This window comes from Elgaria multicarinata, chromosome 15 (genome assembly GCF_023053635.1).
Source record: "Elgaria multicarinata webbii isolate HBS135686 ecotype San Diego chromosome 15, rElgMul1.1.pri, whole genome shotgun sequence".
In the NCBI taxonomy this organism is placed as follows: Eukaryota; Metazoa; Chordata; class Lepidosauria; order Squamata; family Anguidae; genus Elgaria; species Elgaria multicarinata.
In genome coordinates, this window is record NC_086185.1 from 2794914 (window position 1) to 2816499 (window position 21586).

General features: G+C 44.0%; 1 protein-coding gene across 1 annotated transcript in view; it reads right to left on the minus strand.

Moving 5' to 3' along the window:
- The window catches only part of AFF2 (ALF transcription elongation factor 2), a 392460-nt gene that overhangs the window by 147706 nt on the left and 223168 nt on the right, over nucleotides 1-21586 (minus strand). Inside the window, exon 4 of the mRNA XM_063141604.1 lies at nucleotides 13919-13963. Coding sequence (XP_062997674.1) covers nucleotides 13919-13963 — 45 coding nt within the window. The remainder of the gene's footprint in view (nucleotides 1-13918; nucleotides 13964-21586) is intronic.

Genomic DNA, 21586 nt, shown 5'->3' on the forward strand with positions numbered 1-21586 from the left:
TTGCCCCAAGAAAATAATGTAATTACAATTTACAATCATAGGACAGGGCTGTAAATAACCAAAGGCGCTTGGTATTTATATATGTACGCAGGTATGTTTAGATATTTCTCTGCTCTATTTCCATTACCAGAGGTAATCAATTCCAATTTCATATACAAAATTCAGCTGACAGTTACAAAACAGATTGATACACCAATGAGAGCAATGTTAATGCAAAGGTTTGGGGCATGAGCGGGTTCTACTTCCCAGAGTTGACCCTGCATTGTGCCCCTATCCTGAGTTGAGATTTGTATTGAGGTTCCAAAAATACCCCAAATGAGATCCCTGAAGAAGCACCAAAGATTTGTCAGCACCATGGTGCTAAGACCATGAAACCTAGACACCTGAAATTCGGCATGCATACTAAGGGATCCTAGGAGTGTGGGTCTAGTGGGTCTTTTTATATAAAAAAACAACCCCTAGGTTCTGCCTCGGGTGCCAACATGCATGACTTCATTCAGATGGCACAGGCACAATGCATCTGACAGCTCTGTAAATTTGCTTGAACCCTTGGCTGTATCAAACTAAGGGCTATTCCAACTTGTGCAAAACTGGGTCCATTTGCTAGTGAATAAATATTAGCTATGATAGCTAAATGGAACCTCCAATTTCAGAGCCAGTACACCTTTGAATATTTGATATTAGGGATAGAGACCATGAGAAGGGCTATTGCCTTCATACCCTGCTTCCCAGAAGTAGGAGGTCAGCCACAGCTGGAAAAAGGATACTGGACGAGATGGATCTTAGTTCTGATCCTTCTTCATAACTAATCTTCAACACCAGCAATGTGATGAGCCCTACAGCCCTGCCCAGGAGTTCTTGGAAGTGTGTTGTTTAAACGCATTACCCTGTACATGTGAATGATGACTGTCTGAAGAGAGGACCCACCACTATCCATGGCGGCTCTCCATGCGACTCACAACATAGACTGTCCAGCACAGGGCAATAGGTGGTTGGTGGAGCACTCCGCCTCCTTAGGAATTTAAATGACGTGCTTCCAGGAATGCCTGACTAGGGCAACGGAGTTCATCACATTGCAAGAGTCAGTGGTGTGAGCTTTTCACAGAGTGCCTTTAATTTCTGGAGTGCTTCCCCTGAAGCATTGGAAAGGAACTTCTTCAGTTTGACTGAGGGACAAAACTAAACTGTGTAACGGTGCCTGTTTGTGGAATTATTACTGAAACCATTTAGTTCTACCTTATGCACTAAGCTGTCCAAACCACTGTAGCCTGTCACTAATCTGCATCTCTGCAAAATGCCCAAGACGAGTCCAGCCAAAAATCCTAAAGGATTTAAACACATCAGGCCCCAGCCAGTGCACATTAGCACTCAATTTAGCATATAGGAGGATTCAGAAACTGAAACTCTCCATTTCCTCAGTCTAATTCTAACTTGCTTCCTCTAAACCATGACCCATTTCATTAAAACTGAATGATAACAAGGGCATTAAGCATATGTCCGGGATTTTGTTGTGGCGAAGAAAGCTATTGCAATGTTGTATGCAATTTATTTCCCCCGTGCAGAAGATGCTGCCAAATTTGCCTAACTTGCTTGACACAAAAATGGCGAACTGGAAGCTCTTTTCCCATATTCTGAGTGGCAATAGTCTTACTAAGAGATCTGGCGGGAAAGAGCTGCTTACCATAAGCTACTCTATACAGAACATCCTTATGATGTGAATATCGTGCCCATTCATATGCTGTGTTCATACTTTGGCCTTATCTAACCATACGTTTATCCTCCTCAACTGTTAGTGGTCTTGTGAAAGCGTTTGTTGTGCAGTGGGCTCTGGGCTATCACAGAATGGCATTAAAATTGACAACACATGATTGCCATTTTCATGGTAGTTCAGGATTCAAAATGTGCTGGACTCTTTTGATTAGTTCAATAATTCTCAATAGGGATGCATGCGAATCTTGTGTTTGGTCTCAAAACGTGTGAGCGGGCTCCATTCAAAGCCCCAAACGTGAGCGTGAACATGTGTTTGCTGAGAATTTTGGCAAACTGTTGAACATGTGCTCATGTTTGTCTCATTCCTGATTCCCAGTTTGATTTGCGCAAATTCCCTAGTTTGTGCAAATCTCCCCCCTTAGACTGGCTTGGCAGCTTGGCTGCTTCATCGTCGCTTGAAGCTTAACATGGCAAAGACTGAATTGCTTGTTTTTCCTCCTAAACCTTCTCCTCATCTCTCATTCTCTCTTACTGTCAATGATGTTACGCTTACTCCGGTCAAGGAAGCTCGTAGCCTTGGCTTTATCTTCGACTCCTCGCTCTCCTTTATTCCTCATATTGAGGCAGTAGCTAAATCTTGTCGATTTTTCCTGTATAATATTGCCAGGATTCGATCATTTTTGTCTGTCTCTTCTGCCAAGGCGCTTGTTCATGCACTGGTTATTTCACGGTTGGACTACTGCAACCTTCTTCTCTCTGGCCTTCCTTCTTCTCACATCAGTCCGTTGGTTTCTGTTCACCACTCTGCCGCAAAGATCATCTTCTTGGCTCGCCGCTCCGACCATGTTACTCCGCTTCTGAAATCTCTTCATTGGCTTCCAATTCACTTCAGAATCCAATATAAACTTCTCCTGTTAACCTTCAAAGCTTTTCACGGTCTAGCTCCTTCCTCTCTCTCCTCTCTCATCTCACACTATTGCCCCGCTCGTGCTCTTCGCTCCTCTGATGCCATGTTTCTCGCCTGCCCAAGGGCCTCTACTTCCCTTGCTCGGCTTTGTCCATTTTCGTCTGCTGCCCCTTACGTCTGGAACGCTCTTCCAGAACATTTGAGAACTACAAGTTCAACCACAGCTTTTAAAGCTCAACTAAAAACTTTTCTTTTTCCTAAAGCTTTTAAAACTTGATGTTGTGCAGACTTCTACTGTTACTTTCTACTGTTAGTTTTTCCCTACCCTGTGCCTGCTTACCCTACCCTGTACCTGTTTGCATTCTCTTCCCCTCCTTATTGTTTTACTATGATTTTATTAGATTGTAAGCCTATGCGGCAGGGTCTTGCTATTTACTGTTTTACTCTGTACAGCACCATGTACATTGATGGTGCTATATAAATAAATAATAATAATAATAATAATGAATCAGCCTTGCTTCTGTCTTTGGAGGAAATTTGCACAAATTTCAGGAGATCTGCAAAAAGTCTCCCATTTGATGGCTGCTCAATTTGTGCAAATCTCCCATTTGCGCATAGTGAGCAAAGATCGCCATCAAGAATGGGAATCATGCATGAGATGAGGGGAAAGATCATGTGATCTTGAACATCACCAAAAAAGAGGACAAAAGAGGACACAGTTTTAAATAAAATGTACATATGCTAGTTTATTTATGTTTGCATGCAAGTTTTAAAATAATTACTATAATTTAAATAGAAATACAACAAATCTCACCATAGTGGGGAAAGCTGTGAGCAGCTCAACTGAGTGCCTGTTCAGGCTGCCACCCAGGTGCAGCTAACTGTGGATGGGCAAAGCCAAGGTCTCTGCTGCTTTGCCTCCTTCTGGGTCTTTGATGGTAAACTAGACTTGGATTGGGCAGAACTTCAAGTAGAAGATACCCTCAAATTAAGGACTGACCACTGTAAAGTAGGCCACATGGCCACCCTACTTATTCTGCTTTGAGCTTCCTAGTCTCCCAGTATTTTAACACTTAATTTTAACTTAAATTTAAATTTTACTGTTTTAACTCTGTATTTTAATTTTATATCAATTTTGCTGCGTGGTTTTTATTCTGGTTGTGCTTTTTATATTGTATTGTGTATTTGTGCTTTTAACCTGTTGATTGTCCTGCTATGATTTTAATTTTTGTGAACCGCCCAGAGAGCTTCGGCTATTGGGCGGTATAGAAATGTAATAAATAAATAAATAAATAAATAAAGGAAGAAAGATGGCATATAGGTCTAATAAGCATATATTGTAAATAGACTCCATTTCTGAGCACCGGTTCATATCTCTGCCTCTTTCTTGTCTCCTCTCCACCCACCTTGAAGACAGAAAGTTTGAGAACTGCACCACCTGGTCATGCCCCACAGTTATTGTATTGCCAACTGGGGATGGTAAAACATGTGGCATTGGGGGAGATGATGAACATGTGGCACCACCTTACGCATGTACAAGCAGAAGGAGCTGGGCTTTCCAAAGCCAACTTTCAGCTTCTCAGTGACGTTATGAAATTCCAAAGCCCATGAAAGGGAACGTTTTTCAAGGTTCTCCTTGCGCTATTACCATGTGGATTTCTTAAAGCTAGCAACCCTCACAGAAGTGAGTCACCCAAGTACAATGTTTTCACTGTCATCTCTCAAGTGACATGAGTTGTTTTTCAGGTAGGACAAGCCAAGAGGGTGCAAAAAGCTACTGCACATTAACCCAAGAAGCTTTTGAGGACCATTTTTTTTCTTTCTTAAAGATCTTAATTATTACTCTGGCATTGTCTTTCTTGCATCCAGCTGGTCATCAAATGCTAGCAGGCTGTTCATTAGCAACAGTTTATCAGGGGGTCACGCAGAAAAGCTGGATAGACGCCCATGTAAAGACCACCCAAGACAGCCATGATTACGATGCTAGTTAGCCCTAAGCAGCGAATGTTATTCATAACTCCAGCAAGTGTCAAGCAGTGACAATTACCAGTTATCACACAAAGCGGAACTGGAGTAAACCTGCCAAAGAACGCTTCCCCCCCTCCCCAGTACAACATGCAATTTATTATCATGTTCCAGCAATTACCAAAGGGAGTTGTTGATCTCGCTTTGCTGGAGAGATACAAAGGCGAGACTTTGCAATGCCGCGTTCTCTCCCTTTCCTCCCTGACTCTCCCTCTTTACAAGGATAACTCATGTTCTAAGTGAGAGACGCCCCAAAATGACAACTCCGCTTGCAAGAGGAGACAGAATGATGCATTTAGCGAAATCCCCCCAGCCCGAGCCATTTCAAAGAGGAGCGTCGTGGCAGCCAGCAGAACCGCTTCCGAGGACGGCGCGCTCGCTTTTCAAACATGAGAGCTTTCTTGTAGTTTTCACTTATCACATTAAGAAAAATGGTAATGAGGGGATCGTGACAACTTCTTCTTTCAGAAGGCAACAAAGGCAGAATTGCTCAGGCAAAGAAGTAAGAAAGAATGATCAGTACTTCTCTTCGAAAAGGCCTCCAGTGAGCCACTCAAGACCGCTGTGCTGCTCTCTCATTCCTTTAAAGCTGGAAAAAAGGAAAGGAAAGCAGCAGACAGCGCCTCGACTACATCTGAGCAGCACACCTGGGTTTCCAGAGGTCTACACCGTTCTCCCCTCAGGGCTTCTCTCGATATTTATCTCTCACCTCTTAGGGCCTATTTGCACATTGGCTTTTAAGGTGTACACCCAAGATGTTTCAAATGTATGCCTAGAATGCAGCAAATACATGTTTCCAAGATGGGCGTCAGGCCTGGGCATCAGGGGCTAGCATTGTTGGGTGTGCCACTTGAGAAGACCCATGTCCAAGCAGGGTGAGGGAAGTGCCAACGCCCCAAGCCCCTGGTCTTGAACCTTCTCCTTGCCATCTCTGCCTCTTCACCTGCTCTCAAGGGTCTACGTGGGGCTGCCTTGGAAGACAGTTTGGGGACTTCAGCTGGTGCAGAATGGGCTGCCCGAGTTTTGGTGGGGGTGAGGCAATCTGATCACATAACGCCTACACTGCACCCAAATCACTGTGTGTTTCTGAGCCCAATTCAGAGTGCTGGTTTTGACCTTTAAAGGCCTAAATGGTTTGAGACCAAGCTACTTGAAGGACTGCCTTCACCCATATCAGCCTACCTGCACTTTAAGATCAAAAAGAGAGGCCCTTCTCACCTGCCCACCAGTGAGAGAAATTAGGTGGGTCTCCACATGGGAGAGGGCCTTTTCAGCGGTGGCCCCACACCTGTGGAACAAGCTCCCACTGACGATCCACCATACACCATCTTTACAGGCTCTTAAGAAGGCCTTAAAAATGTGCTATTTTACTATGGCTTCTCATAAATGAATACTGTTTTGCTGCTATTGCCCTTGCTGGTTTTATTGTTAGTTTCTAATGTTAGCTTTTATTGTTTTTAACTGATACTTTACTTTCTAACTTTTCATTGCTTTTAACATTTATACTGTTTTATGTGTGGTTGTAAGCCCCTTTGGTAGGGCTTCTGCCATGAAAGGCAGCTAATTAATGTTATAAATAAATAAATAAATAAATAAATCAGTGAGAAGACCTAGGAGAAAGACCAGCAGCTCTGTTGTCTCCTTCTGACCAGTGAAGTGATGTATTCTGTGTGGTTGTTTAGGTTGATTATAGAACTGTTTTGAAGTTGTTTGATTTATCTATATTGTGGTGAACTGGAAAAGCATTACATACTATATTTTTAAAATGCATATCTATATCAGGTTTGCAGCTGTCCTTTTTGACAACACAAAGACAATTTGCTCTCTTCAGCCAATTCCCTGCACACAGGCCTTTCAGGAAAACCATGTCAGAGACATTATTTACTCTCAATCTGGTTTTATGCTGTTTAATCTAATGGCAATTTTGCCTTGAGTTTTACCAACAAGTTTTGCAGGGTGTGTTCTGTTAATAACCCAATGCAAGAATGGAATGGAATCTACAATGATGAACAAATTATGTTGGTTATAAAAGTAAATCTTGCAAGCGCTGCCATGACTAGAAAATGCAAAACTAATGTGTCCCAAATCAGTCTGTTATACAAAACCAAGTATCCCTGACCAATCCCTGATTTCCTTGTACAATCCCCATCAACGAGAGACACAGAATCACAACTTCATTTAACTTTAAACATCTGCACTGCATGATGTGCAGACCACACATGCCTTTGCATTCAACATCCATCTTAAATGTTTCACTCCTTGTAAAATATCTTTTGCTTCTGGGCTTAGACTTTATATAGGAAGCATTGGCCAAAAGCTGGCTTTGGCAGAGCAGCTATAAAGAACAGAAAACAGAGGTCTCCAGTTGATTTATATTCCTTCTCACTGAGGTACTGTCAACCCAAAATCAAAGACTCCAAATGAATAGTAGTGCTCCCTTCTTCAGTGCTTCAGGCTGGAAGTATCTGATACGGAGAGTGAAGAACGTCTGCTGAAATGCACAGCTCAGTGGGAGAGCACATGCCTGGCATGCAGAAGGTCACAGGTTCAGTTCCTGGTGTTTCCAGTTAAAAAGATCTGGTAGGAAGGGTTCAGAAAGACTTTTCCCTGGAGAGCAGTTGTCAGTCAAAAATACAATACTCCAACCTGGATAGGAAAACAAACAGACTGGCCTACTATAGATTAGCCTCCTATGTCTTCTTCTCCACTTTTCTCCTGTAACTCTACAAAATGCATGACATGATGTCATCTCAATTGAAGTTCTGCCTTCACAAGCAGCAGTAAATGAAATGGTGTGGAGAAACATGGAGCCATGATACGCGGTGCCCGTTTTTCGGCAGGAGCTATTCATTCTCTTTGATGGGTGAGTTTGTGGCATTCCAGATGTTGTTGGGATGCAACTCCCATCAGTTGCATTCCAAAAAACATCTGGAGTCCCCCAGGTTGCCTAGCAGACCGACTTCTCTTATATATACCCAGACGACATTTATCCATGCTCTGATAACCTCTCGCTTGGATTACTGCAATGCGTTATACGTGGGGCTGCCTTTGAAAATGGTCCGGAAGCTTCAGCTAGTACAAAACAGGGCAGCCCGTATACTAACAGGGACTGGCTGGCGAGATCACATTACGCCAGTCGTTTTACAACTTCATTGGCTGCCAGTCCAGGTCCGGGCCCGATTCAAAGTGCTGGTATTAACATTTAAAGCCCTAAACGGTTTGGGGCCAGGTTATTTGAAGGAACGCCTCCTCCCATATGTACCTGCCTGGACCTTAAGATCATCTACAGGGGCCCTTCTCCGTGAGCCCCTGCCAAAGGAAGTGAGGCAGGTGGCTACTAGGAGGAGGGCTTTCTCTGCTGTGGCACCCCGGTTGTGGAACGAGCTCCCCAGAGAGGTCCGCATGGCGCCTACACTGTACTCCTTTCGTCGCCAGCTGAAGACCTTTTTATTCTCTCAGTATTTTAACACTTAATTTTAACTTAAATTTAAATTTTACTGTTTTAACTCTGTATTTTAATTTTATATCAATTTTGCTGCGTGGTTTTTATCCTGGTTGTGCTTTTTATACTGTATTTTGTATTTGTGCTTTTAAACTGTTGGTTGTTTTATTATGGTTTTAATTTCTGTGAACCTCCCAGAGAGCTTCAGCTATTGGGCGGTATAAAAATGTAATAAATAAATAAATAAATAAATAAGATCTTCGTTCATTCCAAAATAAACAGAATATCACTATGAAGAACCTCAGCGATGGGTCTTCTCTGTAGTGGCACCGACCCTCTGGAAAACCCTCCCTCATGCACTTTGGGGGGGGGGGGAGAGCGGGCGGAGGAAATGTTAACATCTTTTAAACACCTCCTGAGAACACACCTTTTCACACAGACTTACAGGCCTGGGCTGTAACTGCTGCTGGGTTTTAATACCCAGAATGCATCGGCTATTGGGCACTATAAAACATAATAATAAAATATAATAAATAAAATAAGTAAATAAGTAAAATAAGTTGCAAATCTTGCTCTTAATCCGTGACAAGCCAATTGGTATGTGAATTGGATCTCCGTACTAAGATATGTGTGTGTGTGTGTGTATATATATAATACAATTTCTCTCTTCCTTTCCTCTCTCTCCCAGACAGATAAGCTGAAGCAGTCTTTGCTGCGCATCCTACTAGCCTTTATATCTCAATTTCCATTGCTGATTTGTATAACATATTGGGGATATCAAAAATATTGCCATGCAAATGAAGCCAGGCCAGATTTATGACTGCTCACGGAGATCTACGTACGCAACCCTGGTGCACCATTGTCTTAGGCTCTGCGTCAACATCATCTCCAGACCTGTATGGACTAGGCTTCCATGCAGAATATAAATTCACTGGGACAGATTCCGCCTCCCTCCGATGTCTAATTTGTACACAGCTGGCGACACACAGAGCACATGTAAGCAGGAGGGGGAGATGTGGCTGAAGGCCAATGGTCCCGTGTCAGGGAATCCTGTAGCAGCAGAACTCAGCTGTCTTCCAGCCCCGGCCTCTCTGAGCTCATGCAGGAAGGTGGGAGGGAGCCCTTCCTTAGGCTGCAAGTCTATCCACGTTTCCCTGGGAGTATGTCCCATGGCATTCAATGGGGCTCACTCATGTGTGAGTAGACATGCATAGGATTTCACAGCAGCATCTCACAGCCCATGTCTACTGAAACTGTTGGGTCTAAAGTAGGGGTGTACTCCGCTCCGTTTCGGATCCCTGAATTCGAAGAGGAGTGGGCTGATCCAGACCTCCTAACAGATCGGGGGAGGTCTGGATCGACCTGAAGCGGTTCGGAACAGTCCGAAGTTTCGGAGCCCCTCCCCCTTACCTGGCTCTGCCGCAGTCCATGTGGCGGCGGACGGCGGAGCCAGGTAAGGGGGGGTTTATTCAGACCTATTTTGTTCCCCCTTCCCCACTTACCTGACTCCACCGTCCGCTCCGGAGGCAGGTAAGGGGGGAAGGGGGGGCAAAATAGCATCCGAATATCGATCCGGACCTCCGGAGCGTGCTCCCCGGATCAACCCAAACCAGTTCAGGCCCGATCCGGAAGGTCTGGATCAGGATCCAAAGTGGTTTGGAGGGGGCGTGTCCAGCCCTAGTCTAAAGCGCCTACCTAAATGCCAGGTGGATCTTCCCAAGGAGGGCCATTTGACACTCTGGGTGCCATCATGGAAAATGTCCCGTTTCTCATGCCATCCAACCACAAGGAATCTAACAGCGATGTGGGCACAGAGCTGTTGCTTTGCTCCTTGCCTGGAGCGGCCTTGGTTCTCCTTTGTCTTACATCATCATGTCTCTGCCCTGCCTAACTTTTCCTCATTCCCAAGACTTTGCCTCCTAACTTGGCAGGGGTTTTGTTGGGGCCACCTCCAGGTGTGCAGGGCCTTTGGTGTGCTACCCTCTTGCCAGCCTCCTCCCCCATCAGTGCCAAACCCCCCCCCCCATATATGATACTAGTAGCCATCCTTACCAGGTGGTGAGTAGCAGTGGGAGTGGGGGGTGCTCCTAAAACCACCAAGGGCTTGGAGTTGCCATGGAAATGTCTTACAATATCCTGTGAATGCTTTGACCAGTGTTGCTTGGGGGCAGGGCAGGGATAACCTAATAGTCTCCAGATATGTGGGACGATTACTTCAAGAAACCCTGGTTGTTGGCTATGCTGGCTGGGGCTGATGGAAGTTGCAGTCCAAAACTTCTGAAGGGCACTAAGGCCCTTTCTACACCTAAGGCTTATCCCAGGAAAATGGAGGGATTGTCCCTGCTTGCTCCTGGGATCCCCCGTGTGGCATTTGGATGCACAGGAACGATCCCAGGATATAGGGCTGGGGTAGACATGCTCTAAGTTGCCTATCCCTGCTTCAGGGCATTTTGGGGAATTTACATGTCAGCCACAAGGTGCCCTGGCACAGGGCAGGCACCAGAAATGGGCCCTTGGCAGCCGCCCAAACATGCCAGGTTCTGATGCGAGCTCCAAGCTACGTCAGATCATACCATTTGCCAAAGAGCGATTCTTATGGCAGTTCTGTGTTTGAGGCAGCCACAGAGTGAGCAACCAGGAGTAGTGAAGACTGCTGTTGGCCAGGCGAAGCCCCAACCTGACCTCCAGGTCTTTCCAGTCCTTTCCAGTCTAGTGAAGCCAATGGGATATCGCAGCTCAGGGAACCTTCTGGATTGTCCAACAACGGGCAGCAGTGCAAAGATCTGAAGGTTCATCTTCCCAGCTCTTGTTCCAGCTGCTCTTGACAGAAGGCTTGATTCATTTACTCTTCTGTTGAAAAGTGCTGGTTGTTACTCATTCTTCAGACAGCAAAGGGCTAGGTTGCTAAGTTACTGATATTTGACATCATATCCTTCCCAAGGTGTTCCCACATTTGACAGACTCGCATGATTTACTAGGCCGGGCAGCTTGCTGTTTGCCGGCCCAATGACGTCCGTAAAACCATTTGAAATTCAGATCATGTCCTCTTTCCCCCACCCAAACCTCCCTGACCTCTTCCCGGCAAAGCCTCAAGATGCCACCTGAAAACACTGAAAGTGCTCGTGGGCTTCTGGACACATTTACACCCGCACTCGATGCAGCACTGGTATTTTTCAAAATGTTGTTCTCATCCCAAGATTCTGTGCTGTTCCACAGCATCCTTTGATATATCGGAAGAGGAAGCAATTAATGGGGTGGCGTGGAGGGTGGAAATGGTGGGATAAACCTATTAGTGGGCTAATTTTGCTTTGTGAACAAGTCACCTCAGCTATGGCTGCTTTGTATTAAGTCGATTAGTGTTTTTGCAGATGGTACGAGAAAGGTAATACCGCATATAATTTACTCAGTCAAGGGCATTTTCACCTGCTGATCAATTTACATATTCTCCAATGTCATTAGATTGAAGCTAGTCATCAGAAGGAGAGAGGAGAGAATAAATTATAGACTTTTGTTCATTTAACTCTAGTCATTTTATTCTAATTGTAGGCAGGTTTTGTTTTGCTCGGGACTATGAAGTTTTTAATTAATATCGCACCTGTCCAGCTATTTGTTCAGAATGATGGAGCTGGACTATAAGGAAGGCTGAGCGAAGGAAGATAGAGGCTTTTGAACTGTGGTGTTGGAGGAAAATTCTGAGAGTGCCTTGGACTGCAAGAAGATCAAACCAGTCCATACTCCAGGGAATAAAGCCAGACTGCTCACTTGAGGGAATGATACTAAAGGCAAAAGTGAAGTACTTTGGCCACATAATGAGAAGACAGGATACCCTGGAGAAGAGGCTGATGCTAGGGAAAGTGGAAGGCAAAAGGAAGAGGGCCGACCAAGGGCAAGATGGGGGGATGATATTCTGGAGGTGACAGACTTGACCTTGGGGGAGCTGGGGGTGGCGACAGCCGACAGAAAGCTCTGGCGTGGGCTGGTCCATGAAGCCACGAAGAGTCGGAAGCGACTGAACGAATAAACAAAGAAGTAGAACTCTACTGTTCTTGGAGTAGGCATCTATTGAGACTCTCAGAGCTGACTTGCTAATTCCATCCACCACCACCACCTAGAGGCTGCTTCTGCCCATTGGGGTGCAAACATCATGCTTACCACATTCATCTTCTGCATTGCACAGAAACTCTGTCTGCAGGGGTTTCCAGCACTGATATTGATGTGGCAGTAGCCAATGAGGTGCTTCCACCCGTTGATGCTTTCCTGCTGATTCCGTTGTGCAAGCGGCAGGTCCCGCTGACTGCGTCATGATAGGAGGACCCGCCATTTAAGCAACGGCCACTTAGCGCTTCCTGAAACAAGCAGAAGTGCTTGTTTCTGGAAGGAGGCAGGTTGGCGGAGCTCCCTGATGCAAACTCCACTGACCTGCCTCCTTCCAGAGAGGAGCATTTCCGCTCATTTTGGGGTTGTATCGTAAGTGCCAAAACACTCTTGAACACAGCGCATAGTTACATTATGGAACCCACTACCACAAGATGTAGTGATGGCCACCAATTTGGATGGCTTTAAAAGGGGGTTAGATAAACTCCTGGAGGAGAAGGCTATCCAGGGCTAATAGCTCTGATGGTTGTGTGCTATCTCCAGTATTTGAGGCAGTAAGCCTGTGTGCACCAGTTGCTGGGGAGCATGGATGGGAGGGTGCTGTTGCACCCTGTCCTCCTTTGTTGGTCCCTTGTTGACGGCTGGTTGGCTCCTGTGTGAACAGAGTGCTGGACTAGATGGACCCTTGGTCTGATCCAGCATCAGGGCACTTCTGATGTTCGTAAGTGGCCCTTTCCATGTAGCGTTCAATGGCCCTGTGTGTTTGTGATTTATTTATACATTTACTTATTTATTTAGAGTATCTACCGATTTCAAAGCAGTGTATGCAAATCATAAAAACATACAAAAAAATATGAACACCAACACATTGAATATATTGTATCTACATATCCATAAATACCACAGAGAAGGCTGGCATAAACAGACGTCTTCAGCATAAACAGACGTCTTCAGCATGCACTTAAAAATAATAAAGAAAAGTGTTGGCCCCACTATGCTAAAGGACATGCTCTAAGCAACTGTGGAGCTGACCTTGGGAGCATGAGAGCCAGTGTGGTGTAGTGGCTAGAGTGTTGGACTGGGAGTCGGGAGATCCGGGTTCTAGTCCCCACTTGGTCATGGAAACCCACTGGGTGACTTTGAGCCAGTCACAGACTCTCAGCCCAACCTACCTCACAGGGTTGTTGTGAGGATAAAATGGAGAGAAGGAGGAGGAGGATTATGTACGCTGCTTTGGGTTCCTTGGAAGAAAAAAGGCGGGATATAAATGTAATAGATAAATAAATATGTGGCAACCTCCACATGGAGGAGGTATTGTACAGAAGCATTTTTCAGAAGCTTCTATGCAGGAGCTGTATAGTATAACTTGGTCCCCCTAGGTCCAATTTGTAAAAAAAAAAAAAAAGTTATGTCTTGGTTTGGGCTGCTTTTTTGTACCCCACCTTAGGGCCCTCCCCTCTAAAGATGTTTTGTTCTTCTGCAAACCTTGAGGTTCTCTCTTGTGCACGGGTGGTACATCTTTGGCTACATAAGGATCTACACTCAGAGAATGGCTTCACTATTAGTATACAGGATTTATTCCATTTTCATGCCACCCTTCCTCCATAGAGCTCAGGCTGAGATACATTTCCACCTCTCCCTGTGTTATATTAGGCTGGGGCAGAAGGATTGGCTTAACATCACCTAGCAAACGCCACGTAGGCTCTCCAGAATCATCAGATGGGAACAGTTCTACTTACCCGTAATATCTCCTCCACACAGTTGGAGTCATTGGGAAGGCTGACCTACAAGAGGAGAAAATGAAACAGGCAGTCAATCCGACAGTAAACAAACTTTACCGATAACATTAAAATTAGAAGCCATAGAGCAGGGATGTCAAACCTCTTCCAGCCTGAAGACAGAGGCCGGATCCACACTACTGCTTTAAAGCGCTTTATAACAGTTATAAAGCCCTTTAACTGCTTTAAAGCGCTATAAAACTGTTATAAAGCGCTTTAAAGCAATGAAGAAGCTCTTGTTGCTGCATATCAGTGGTGGCTAAAATACCCAAAACGGCAGCGTACTGCAGTTCAAAGTTCTTCTTTCCAGTAACTAAACCTTAGGGGAGGCATTTCCATCTTTCAGACTGGCAGTCTTGGGAAATGATTGGCAGTCATGGCCATTTGAGGAACTCTGGAGGGCCGGATGGAGGCAGCAGGTGAGCCATATTTGGCCCATGGAGCTGAGGTTCAACACTCCAGGCATAGAGGATCATTACGTCATAGTTAACGAACACTTGCATTGTACACACCACAAAGCATCACTTTTCAGTATATTCCTAAAGAACATTACTTAAGTAACAAATCAGTGTTCTGACATTACGCATTTCAAGAACTGTTTTTAGTGCTTTTAGATTATTGCACTTTTATTGCTGCCGGTTTTATTTTGGTTTTATGTACTGTAATGTTTTTACTCTTTGCTGCTGATTTAAACTTGGTTTTATTATGTGCTGTTCTCATTCACTGTTTTATTGTTTGTATTTTAGGTTTTTAATGTATGGCACACCACCCAGAGAGCTTAGGTTACTGGGCAATTTAAAAGTATATGGAATAAATAATCAATGAATAGTTTCCAATCAAAATCAAACACGTTACATAATCAGAGAGAAAATGTTCCCCAGTAATTCATGTTTACTACTATCTTCTAACTTTAAAAAGTCTATTGGCTTATTTGTCTATGTTAATTTGCATAAATTTAAATGCGCCCATTGAGCTGAGGCTTTGACATACTTGAAGGCAAAACATGTATAAAGAACGATTTTTAAAAAGTTATACAAACTGAAGTAATATCTTTCTTGAACAAACTTATTTCCCACTTCCAAATCTATATATATGGAAGCAGTGTGTGAGAAAAATCACATTACGATGATTGCTGTGGGGGTAGAGGTGGTGGTGAGGTTATTAATTGTCCAAGGCTGAGGCTGCAAAATGAGTTCAAGTCCTTTTTGCTACAATGCATAACTTAAAAAGCCAAAAGAAGTCTGGGTTTCAACTGGATTTCTTTTACTACCCCCTTTAGTTGCATTTCTAATTAAACCACTTTGATCTATTGATGGCAACAGACAATGCTAAACCTATTCACTGTTTAGGTCTCTGGCCTTCCCTGAGATTTGGAAATCTCTTAGATCTGCATGCGCTTAAACATCATACTTCTTAACTGCTCACTAAAATGTAAAGGAAAGAAACAGAGGGCCTTGCTAGACAAGGCCTTAGCGCGCTTTGAGACCCGGTTTCCCTGCTGTGCGTCCAGATGACGCACAGGGGAATCATAGAATCATAGAATAGCAGAGTTGGAAGGGGCCTACAAGGCCATCGAGTCCAACCCCCTGCTCAATGCAGGAATCCACCCTAAAGCATCCCTGACAGATGGTTGTCCAGCTGCCTCTTGAAGGCCTCTAGTCTGGGAGAGCCCACAACCTCCCTAGGTAACTGATTCCACCGTCGCACTGGGCCCAGGCCGCACTGAGGCCTCCTCTAACGCGCCATAAGCAAAGTCGCTTATGGTGCGCCTTTTTCGGAGCCCCGGCCTCAGGCCGGGGCTGCGAAACGTCTAGGAAGATCCGTGGCTTTTTGTGGCTACTCGTGAGTAGCCACAAAAAGCCACGGACCTGGCACAGTGCTCATACGAGCGCTGTGCCCATCGGCCCAGGGGGAGGGGAAAGAGAGGGGGAGGGGGAAGGCCGGACCCAGCAGGACGGGGGGGGGAGAGCAGGCATCGGGGATGGCAAGGGGGGATGGCGGGTGAGAGAGAGAGCGCCGGGCGCCGCCGCCCAGACAGGCAGGCGAGCGGCGCTGCCAGGGCAAGGCCTGGCATCGGGGGGACGCATCGCCCGGGCAAGCACCGGGCGCCGCCGCCCAAACAGGCAAGCGAGCAGCGCTGCCAGGGCAAGGCCGTGGACAGGGAGGGGGGGGCTTCATTTTTTTAAAAAAAACGGACTTACCTGGTCCGGAGTCTTCGGGCTGCACGTGGCCCCTTTAAACTTAAAAAAAAATGGCGGACGCTGCAGGGATCCCAAAGTCCCTGCGCGTCCCGCGTCTAGAAGCCGGGGCGGCGTGCGCTAACGTCAGTGCGCCGTCGCCCCGCCTCCCTGCCGGCTTATCCCAGCAGGTCTAGCAAGGCCCAGAGTTCCTAAAATAACTCAGTTCCATTTGATTTATAAATCACATTAATTACATCCTACATTTCTAGCAGTGTTCAGCCCAAGTTGTAATGCAAGATCTAATTAAAGAAAAGTGGAGAGTTTAAAAACACACGCACTCACCGTCCCTCCTCCATGCACACACAGACACAAAACAAACTGCTGGAATTGTAACACAGAAGTAACTGTTTAGCCTCAAATTAATGAGGCGCTCTGCTAAGCAAGAATGTCCATAAATCCCTAATGAGGATTTTAAACACATTAAAACTTCCTAATACAAAGTGTTTGCTTTTGTTTTTTTATCCAATAACAAATAAGCCAATAATTTTATGCCTCTAAATGACACTATTAACTGTCATGGCATGTTTTATTTGACAATCACTCCATTCAAATACAGTAAAAACCAATTAATTTGCCTGCTGTGAAATGTTTCTTGATAGCTTTTATGTGGGCTTCACCCCCGCCCCCTGGAAACGTTATGTAGGACATCGATAGAAGAGCTGGGTTTTACTTTAAAATACACTGCAATAAGCTGTGGAATTTCTATTCAGCTTACATTTCAAATGAATGGTAAGATAACCTCAATTTTTTGGAGGTTCATCTGTCACATAATGTCACCCTGATAAGTAAAGAATTCTAGGATAATCATTTTATGACTAGTTAAACAGTCCAATGTTTGAGATGTGATCATTGCAAAATAACCATTTTGTTCTCTCTTTAAACAGAGGCCAGAAATTGAACACTTCACCTCCCCTGCTTTGTTAACAGCCTCAATAACCACTTCCCACCCTCCGAAACACAGGAGCATAAAAATTTTCCTTGCAAATTAGTTTTTAAAGTAGTACCTATCCACCTAGGAATGGGTGAAGATTTCGCTTCAGTTCTGTTTTAACAAGAATTTGCCAACATTTCCGGAGTTCTCCATATATGGGACAAAAAGAACTCAAGATTTAAAACCAAGCCCTGATCCTTCCAGACTCAGAGCTGTGAGTGCTTCGCTCGTAAAAAAAATCTGGGTTTGAATTCCCGTGTGTTCAGCCGTGTTGGTAGTGCTGAATTTAGGTTGCCACTATTTTTTTCAGATGGGTTCCTCATCTTTAATAGCTCTATGGCAGGCAGCCACATCCTCTTCCTCTCCATGTTGGGAAGAGCTAAATTTATTGAATTGGGAGTGTGCAGAGTTCATCCCAGACGTAAACACCGGAGAAACTACATCCACACCTTATCCATTGTACTAAGGGCTCATCTGAACCGCCCAGAGAGCTTCGGCTATTGGGCGGTATAAAAATGTAATAAATAAATAAATAATCTACACCAAGCAGGATATTCCACTATGAAAGTGGTATATAAAACGCAGGAGCCACACTACTACTTTATAGCAGTATTGAAGTGCACTGAAAACTGTTGGGGCTCATTGACACATACCAATACCATATACCACTTTCATACCGCTATATCCTGCTTGGTGTGGCTCCTGCCTTTAATATACCACTTTCATAGTGGAATATCCTGCTTGGTGTAGATGAGCCCTAAGTTACCCCTGAGTTGTTGAGAAATGGAGAGAGGTGAAGAGTCTTGAAAGGACCCCTAGGCTATTGCACAAACATCACAATCCTATGTATCATTAATCTGAAGTAAGATCCACTGTGTTTAATGGGGCTTACTCTCATGAAAATATGTGTATGATTACAGACAAAAGCACTGATTCTCAAATTTTAGTTTTTATGGACCATTTGAAAATTGTTGTGGGTTTCTGGATAACACTTTTTTATTCATGAACTATTTTACTCTACAAATCAAAGCACATATGTAGCTCATATTTTAATAATAAAAATCAGCACCATCATCCCTTCTTATGAAAACCATAGTAATATTTTTGAGGAAAAATTAATTGACTGCACCAGCACTGAAAAATCACAAGTCTTAGGCTGCGGTCTCAATTAGGTATGGATTTCCAATCCATGTTGGTTTCACAGGTCTCAGACATAACTGTTCCATCCAATTTCCACATCTGTTTGTGACTTTAAAAAGAACAAACACATAGTATGAATGTATTTTCATGTGCCGTTTTCCCCTCACCATTTTGCATTTTGTACCCAATTGCCCCCGACACATGCCTTTCTGTACACAATTTGTGAGCCAAAAACTTCATGTAAAACTTCTGAGAACTGCAAATCCCAAAGGATAACTGTGTTCTGATCCACGTATAAATTTGAGAAACGTGAATTAGGTTGGTTCACTTAAAAATGCAGGGGGGATGATATTTGTTAATGGTGTGACCAAATTTCTGGGTCATTTTACCACCTATCCATAAAGGAAGCTGGCAGATTTCTTCAGTGATACTGCATCCCTCTGCCTGTGCATAATTGTTGCTGGGCCAGCCAAAGAAGACCAGCAGTCCTTTCCAAAATCTATCGAGGACAGACAGAGCGCCAAGTAGTTCTTTTTTTTTTTTTTGGCACAGACAAGGCATGTTCACCAGACGTGTGACTGTGACAAATCTAAGATCGTAAAAGCTCTTTGCAACTCTATTAGAACGCTTTCCAACTGATGGACTATCCAGAGACAGATCGGTTTTTAAGTGGAAATCCCAATTTATATCAAAAGAGGCTTCAGCTGGCAACATCTCTCTTTTTGCTAGAAAACTTTGAAAAATAGGCTGCAAAATGCAAACCAGAGAATGCTCCAGAGAATGTCTCTGTGCAGCTGAAGACTAATAAAAAGGCCAGGGAGTGTGCTTCTATTCATTTAATGCAGCTTAAATTGACAGCCAATGTCATTTGAAATCCTTCTGATGGGGGAATAATTGAGATAACTGATCTGATTTAAACAAACAGTTACGCCCTTTCTGTAAATATATCAGTTATGAAACACATTGATGCATTTCCAGCGGGGCAGTCATATTAGCCTGTTGCAGCCAAATCAAGAAAGAGAATTGTGGCGCACTACAGACTAACATTCATCATGGCATAAGCTTAAGTGAGCTACACTCCACTTGATCAAATGCAAGTTATGTTGAGTTACAAGTATATATACAAACATGAGGGGAGCTGTGTAAACAATGAGCTCAGAGAGGAATGAAATGCAGGGACAACGATAATTACCTTATTAACAGTGGCTCTTCACATAAAAGTTGTTGGGTGAGAACACATGGATCCTTTCACTGGTGAGCTAATTAACACATAATTAACAACCCCTCCCCCCACAACTGATGTTCTTATTCAAGCCATTCTACATATCTTAATTTATCTTCATTTTACTATTTGTTTTAAGACATAATCCTATGCTTGTGTTGTAGGACTTTTCTGTCTAAGCAGGCATTGGGTTGTACTCTTAATAACTGTTTGTGTATAACAATAACTGTGGACTAAATACTTGGTTTGGTATTCAGTTCATAGGAGAAAAGAGTTGAACAGATGAATTGTATCTTGATGAATTGCAGTTCAGCCATTTTGTGTTGAAATTTATTTTTGAAGTTCTTTTGGTTCTAGAATAATTACTGTAACATCAGTGACAGCGTGTCCTGAGAGGTTGAAAGGTTGCCTTACTAGGGATAGGAAAGGAAGTTTTTGGATCACATTTTAATATGAACTGACCCAATTTGCACTGCCTGACCTAATGTGTGAACTGGAATACAATTATGCTACAGTTTTCATTCTTAATGCAGTACTCCAACAAGAATACATGTAAAAAAATGTACATTGGGGAAAATGTGTATAAAATATGCACATTAGGGAAAATAGCATATAACAAGGCACATATTGGGGGGAAATTGGCTTGCAAAATGTGTTGATTAGGGAAAATACATAAAAATGCGTATTTTTTATGTATACTCAAATGCAGGTGTATTTTTATGAGGACTTTAAAACCATTCAGAAAGTGATTCAAATATGGTCTGGAATAGATTCGAGCTTAAATAAAGTAAACAAGATAGAAAGTAAAAGGCATTTTCTTCCTACCTTGACAAAATAGCTATTTTATTACACATATGCTGTAGCACTCTGCTTTGATGGTATAATCCAATCCTCCTACCTTGATTACTCTTTTGTCCAAGTAACAAATTATTTGTTCAGGGGTGCCATTGTCTGCCAACAGGTGGATCAGCAGTGTTCAGGATCCAAGTCTAGCTGTACATAGAGGCAGTTTGGGATTGTGTTTTCCTTGTTGTGCTCCCACCCATCTCATTTTCATAGAATCATAGAATAGTAGAGTTGGAAGGGGCTTCTAAGGCCATCAAGTCCAACCCCCTGCTCAATGCAGGAATCCACCTTAGAGCATCCCTGACAGATGGTCAGTGATGCTTTAAGGTGGAGCATCAGGTTGCAAGCTAGCACAACGATTTCTGAAGAGGTTTTCTCATGGGCAAGAGTGCCTATCCAGGAGCAAACTTGGCTCCTTCAGGTTGCAAGGTTGAAGGGGACATTGTTTGCACCTCTTTAATGAGGTATTGATTTTCATGGCACAAAAATTATGCATGGTATGGAGAATGTGGATAGGGAGACATTTTTCTCCCTCTCTCAAAATACTAGAACCTGGGGTCATCCCATGTAGATGATTGGTGGGAGATCCAGGACAAATAAAAGGAACTACTTCTTCACACAGCACATAGTTAAATTATGGAACTTACTACCACCAGATGTAGTGATGGCCACCAATTTGGATGGCTTTAAAAGGGGGTTGGATAAATTCCTGGAGGCCAAGGCTATCAATGGCTACTAGCCCTGATGGTTTTGCGCTATCTCCAGTAATCGAGGCAGTAAGCCTGTGTGCACCAGTTGCTGGGGACCATGGGTGGAGGGTACTGTTGCACCATGTCCTGCTTGTTTATCCCTGGCCAAACAGAGTGCTGGACTAGATGGACCCTTGGTCTAATCAGCATGGCACTTCTTATGTTCTTAAAACTTGAGTGTTCATACCTGGATAGGGACAGCAACTGGGTGCGGCCAGATTATATCAGCCATATATTTCTGCAAAAGGTAAAAGTAGTGCGGGCTGGGACAGCAGTCTTTGGTATGGAAATTGGGACCAGCATGTCTGAAATACCATCTGTGGCATGTTGTAGGACATTCCATTTCTACTGGGTTTGCAGCTGTAGGACAGATTCTTCCCATTGGGCTCACTAGCTTGGCTGCTGGGGGATATGTCATTGAGGGCCATTTCTCATCTTTGAGTCAGAAAAACCTGTTGCCCCACTGTATACAAAATGTGGCTGGTTCTCCATCAAGAGAAC